The sequence below is a fragment of the Octopus bimaculoides genome, chromosome 2 (assembly GCF_001194135.2).
Source record: "Octopus bimaculoides isolate UCB-OBI-ISO-001 chromosome 2, ASM119413v2, whole genome shotgun sequence".
NCBI lineage: Eukaryota > Metazoa > Mollusca > Cephalopoda > Octopoda > Octopodidae > Octopus > Octopus bimaculoides.
Window position 1 is genome coordinate 87,923,790 of NC_068982.1, and position 5,724 is coordinate 87,929,513.

Below are 5,724 nucleotides of genomic sequence, written 5' to 3' on the forward strand. Positions count from 1 at the left end.
GTGTAAGGAGATGCATGCATATACGTATATAAATATATATATATATATGTATATACACATATATTTATGCACACACACGCACTCACACACATACATATATATATGCACAGATATACACACACAGGCGCGAATGCACTTGCACATTCAGACACATCATATATATGCATCTATACATACACATACACAAACACATTCTTTTCTGTCGATTAAAACTTTAGAATGTGGTATGTGAGAGATTTGGTCGCTGTTTCTTGCAAGTAAATCATTCACATAGCTGATAGCTTTTTGTGTCATTTTAGGTTGTTATTGTGTTGCTGTTATTCTTCAAGCCCTAGGTCAAACATGTTCCACCATACCCATGACTAAAAGCTTTCCAGCCGTGACTTTCCTGGTTTTCCAGCAGTAATCTAAGGCTGACATCAATTTTTTCATGATTTCTAAAGAGGTTGATGGTGTGATTTAAAGGAGATTTGGCTGTTATTTTTATGGACAAGGATACATGAGAGACCTGGCTGCTGCTTCCGCGGACAACGTTGGGATTCGCTGTGGTGCCTCGTGTTATTATGCAACACACAAATGCAAATGTAGCAACGAGGCTATACCTGTCTTTGTCTTTAAAGTGTGTATTCCCTATCTGTGTTACGAGGACGTCTTGCAAAATTTATGACTATTTAAAATTATCTCATTAATGTGAACGTTTTATATTAATGAATTATTGACTACTTAATTATGCTGTCTTATATGAATCACTACTGTAATATATGTTTAATGTTTTGTGACAGGGAAGCACAGGAGATGAAAGAGAAATGGCAAAAAATATTTCCGATGGGTATGTGACATTTGCAAATACGTTCACGAACAAGTTATCTAACAAGAAAAAAAAAAAATTTTAATAATCAAAAAGTGAATATTAATGTTATATATAAAAAAAGGAAAGGATGAAAACCAGGGATTGAGAAAGGCAGAAAGGCTAAAAGAAGAGAGGAAGGAGAGAGAAGGAAAAAGAGAAGAAGAAAGGGAGGGAGAGAAAGAAAGGGAAAATTAGAGAGAGAGAGAGAGAGAGAGAGAAAGTATCATCGATAGTGTTTCAGCTAGTATCGTACATTCGGACTATCAGTCGAAAGATCAGTAGTTCGTATGCTATAAATAAGACTTGTGTTTCAGGGATGACCGAGACAATTGACTTTCACTGGCTCTATCTATTGATTTGATACATTACCCTATTTAAGCATAGTTATGAGTTGCAGGAACACTAAATAATGAGTGATTTAGTGTTACGCTAGTTTGTAGCGAGCGTTGTTTCGAATTTCTCTTGTGTGCCCAGGCAATCACAAAAATACTGCTACAACAAAATTGCGAAACGTTCACACCGGCATTGGAAAATTCTTTTTTCCTAATAAGAAATTTTCATAATTAGATGAGATACTGTGATCCCATTAAAACGATAAAATAAATCACTATTATGAAGTAATTTCTCTGGTGATTTATTACTTCGTTACGAGAAATGCCATCACGTTGAAACTCAATTATGAATGATGTTAAAGGATAATAAAGCGGAGAATCTAATGGGAAACTGGAGAAAAAGAAGTTAATAAGTGCATTATCAATTATCAAAACTACACGTTTTTGACTCTTGTTTGGAATGAATGTTACTAGTGCACACACACTCTATGCATGTGTCTTATGAACTAGTGACATTATATAATTATATATCTCTATGTAATATAAAGTTGAAATAATTGCTAAACATATTTGTTTGTCCAGGTAGATTTATTATTTCACTCCAAGAAATAACTTGACGTTGACAACTCAAAACAAAATTGTTGTTATAGATTCTTAAAACGGAAAAATCTGAGAAACTCGACTAAAACATGCTAATGAGTACATTGGCAATCATCAAAATAAATTAGTTTTGTCATTTGTTGCTTGAAATGTTATTAATCCACAGTGCATATACATATAGTGTATGTGCATTATGAATAAATAGCATTATAGACATATTTATCAATTTGTAAAAATAGTGAAAATAATTTTAAAACCTAACTATTTCTTGTGTTCCTAATTACAAATCCTTACTACTTCAATAAGTGGAAACGAGCAGTTGTGATGTTCAGTCGTTTAAAAGAAAATGGGGAAATCGAGATTCGGACATCATGCTAATTTTTTGAAGTGACCGACCCTTGTTGTTGTCATCTCTGTCCATCTCGCTACTTGGGTTTTGGAGTACCTCGGTCAGTTGGTGATCTGTTCATTCTGTATAAATTTCTATCATATAATTTGTACACATATACAGAGATGATGTATTGGAGCAGTTGTAGTTTACTGAATTGAATATAGTAAATATTTCCTGCACACTAATGCTGGAATAAAATGTAATGTCGAAGCTGACTGGCAAAATTTGAACCGAGGCATTAATCAACGAAATTGATTACTGCTTAGCATGTTAACATCTCTGCTACCCTTAAAAAACTTATAATATTACAGTAATTTGCTTTAAGGTAATAGTAATAATAATGGTTTCCAATTTTGGTGCGAGACCAGTAATTTTAGAGAGTTGGAGTTTGTTGCAGGGTTTAATATTTTTAAAGTTTGCATGCTTTCGAAATAATTAACGTTTTAAATAAAGCAAAGTTTTATGTAATATATTTGAGAATATTAATAAATTTCATTGACTGGTTATCATTATATGCGTTCGGGCAACTGCTTGCAAGAAGTAAGCGAATTCTATACACGTTTCTCCAGCGCAACATAGCAAGTTCGCTTGCTAGTCAATCACTGTTCGTTAAACTCAGCATACGAAAAAGGAATAAAAAACTTAGTTTTCATTATTAGTAGCTAAGCTAAAGCGGCGAGCTGGCAGAGTCATTACCGCATCAGACAAAATGCTCTACAGCATTTCGTCCATTTTTATGTTCTGAGCTCAAATTCCGTAGATGTCGATTTCCTTTTCCTCCTTTCGGGTTGATAAAGAAAGTTCCAGTCAAGTCCCAGGAATGATGAAATAAATAGCAGTCAAGCACTGGGATCGAAGTAATCGACTTACCCCAACCTTAAAATTCAAGCATTGTGCCTACAGCAGAAAGGATTATTACTAGTAAACCTAAGGCAGTGAGCTCGTAAAATCATTATTGTGCTGGACAAAATGGTCTGAGGCATTTCTTCCAGCTTTAAATTCTGAGTTCAAATGCCGTCGGGATCTTCTTTGCCATTTATAATTTCAGAAATCGGTAAATTAGGATCCAGTTGAGTACTGGGGTTGGTATAATTGACTAACTTTACCTATATTTCAGGTCTTTTAGAAGGCTCTTGTAGAAAAGATTCTTATTATCAAAGCTAGGGTGTAGGTTGGCAGAGTCATTAGAGCGTGGCAGACATCTCCACCTCTGAGTCTAAATAACACCACGACCATCTTCCCCTTTTATTCTTTCAGAGTTGATAAAATAAAAGTTCTTGTCACATACTGCAGTGGATTAAAACAGCTAATCTGTCCCCCAAAATTTTAGTCTCCATGCTTTTGTTAGAAATAATTATTATTAGTAAAATAACATCACCGAATTCCGTATTTTCAGAATTACTTCAACCAAATTCTCGGTGATGGAGTGTGTTCATTACCATTGAGAATTCGTTTATTGTATAAGTAAAAGGAACCACAGTTTTGTTCACAAAGTCTACCAAAAGACATGTATGAACTTAGTTGGCCTAAAGAGAAAAGATGAATTTTTTAGGACATGCATGTTATGTATATGAACGTTATAGAACAAGAATAGAAATTATACTTCAAACAAAATTCCACAAAACCAAAAGTAATGCGAAAGCAGTGCTTCATCCCGGCGCCAATTTGATAAACAACATAGTACCGGGAATCACGAAGAGTTTCGTGATAATATTGAATTATTATCCAGGGAAAATTCATTTCTTTCAGGCGTCTGCTATTGATGATTAGTCTGATAACGTGGTAGTTTTATTTCTTTTCTCCTTCATTTCCATCAATATATTTCGTTTTAAGGAATGGTCTGACGTCACTGCCAATGATTACCGATGAATTTACTTAGCTGTTGTCTTGACACAGTTGAGTTTGACAGAATGAAGTCGAAACTTATTTCACTGTTATTGTTTCTGTATGTGTTCTTTCATGCCAAAGAACCACCTGACCATGAAATACCCATGTATTGAAACGAATAAAAAAGAGAAAGAAGGTGTTGTTGACTATCTCTAAACATGTGTGTGTGTGTGAATGTGTATGTGTGTATGTATGTGCATATGCATGTATGCATGTGTGTATACTTAAATATATCTTTACAAACGCACACACATACACACACACATCTTAATTGCTGGTAGGAACACCGTATTTTGTTTGAAGCCATAATATACTACCAAGTATATAAGTCAATACTGTGGCCTATTTTTACATTAGCAGTGAATTGCAATCAGTTTTAAGTTATCTTCACAAATTTTCTATAGAATTTAAAACCAGCGTTGAAAGTGACGACGTTTCGTATACGGATACGTTTATGTTAACAATGCAATCGATGATTGAAGAATAGGTAATGGGCGTATATACATATTTCAAGAGTTATTACTTCTTCAGAATCATATCCGACCCAATAATTATCCCCGGACAATTCTAAAAGCCACTAAGTTTGGTGGCGTAACACTGTTGAATAAACCGATTTACATATTAATCACATTCCTGGCAACTGATACATATAAATTAGTTGCTTGTAGGGACAACATATATCATTTGCAAGCCTAATATGCTACAGAGTATATTAGTCAATACTATGTCTTACACTTGTATTAGCAGTGTTACGTAATCACTTTGAGTTATCTCGTATTGTTTACATAGACGTATTCGTATACGAAACGTCGTGACTCTCAGTGCTGGCTCTAAATTCTATAGAAAATCTGTGTAATGAGGTTAATGCTTTTTGTGGCTATTCGAGTCGTTGATTGTTTACTCTTATTTCAACCAACTGCCGGTACTACTTTGTACCCTTATTTATTAACTTGCTTTTAGGTTTTAATTGCTAACGAGCCACCTATATTATAATGTACTTAATATAGTTCAATATATTAATATATTATATAATATATTATTGTATTTATTCTATACACTTTGACCGTTTTGAATTTAGCGCTGGCTTTCAACGGTTTTTCTCATGAGTTGTACGAGGCGAGCTACCATTTTTAACCGGAGTATCAGTAAGATCCTCAGAAGAACTAAGATTATAATGATCAGAGTTCGAAATCACGCGAGAAGGATATGTCTGTTCACTTCATTTTACGAGTTTTAGCTCGCACCCTTGCTTTCCGTCAATTCATATGGTTAGTGCTTTGTGTGGCTATTCGAGTAATTTTTAAGACACTTATTTCTAGCAATTTCCGGTACTAATTTGTACATTTGTTTATTAACTTATCTCTAGGTTTTAATTGCTAACGTGCCACCTATATTATAATGTATTTAATGTATTTTATTGTAATATATATATATATATATATATATATATACTCTTTTACTTGTTTCAGTCATTTGACTAAAGGCTGGAGCACCGCCTTTAGTCGACCAAATCGAACCTTTGTAAGCCTAGTACTTATTCTATCGGTCTGTTTTGCCGAACCGCTAGGCTACGGGGACGTAAACACACCACCATCGGTTGTCAAGCGATGCTGGGGGGGGGGACAAACACAGACACAAAAACATATACACACACACTTATATAT

At 34.4% G+C, this 5,724-nt stretch overlaps 1 protein-coding gene across 1 annotated transcript in view; it reads left to right on the plus strand.

Moving 5' to 3' along the window:
• LOC106875763 (villin-1) overlaps positions 1-5,724 on the plus strand; it is a 158,675-nt gene that overhangs the window by 134,370 nt on the left and 18,581 nt on the right. Inside the window, exon 17 of the mRNA XM_014924026.1 lies at positions 783-829. Coding sequence (XP_014779512.1) covers positions 783-829 — 47 coding nt within the window. The remainder of the gene's footprint in view (positions 1-782; positions 830-5,724) is intronic.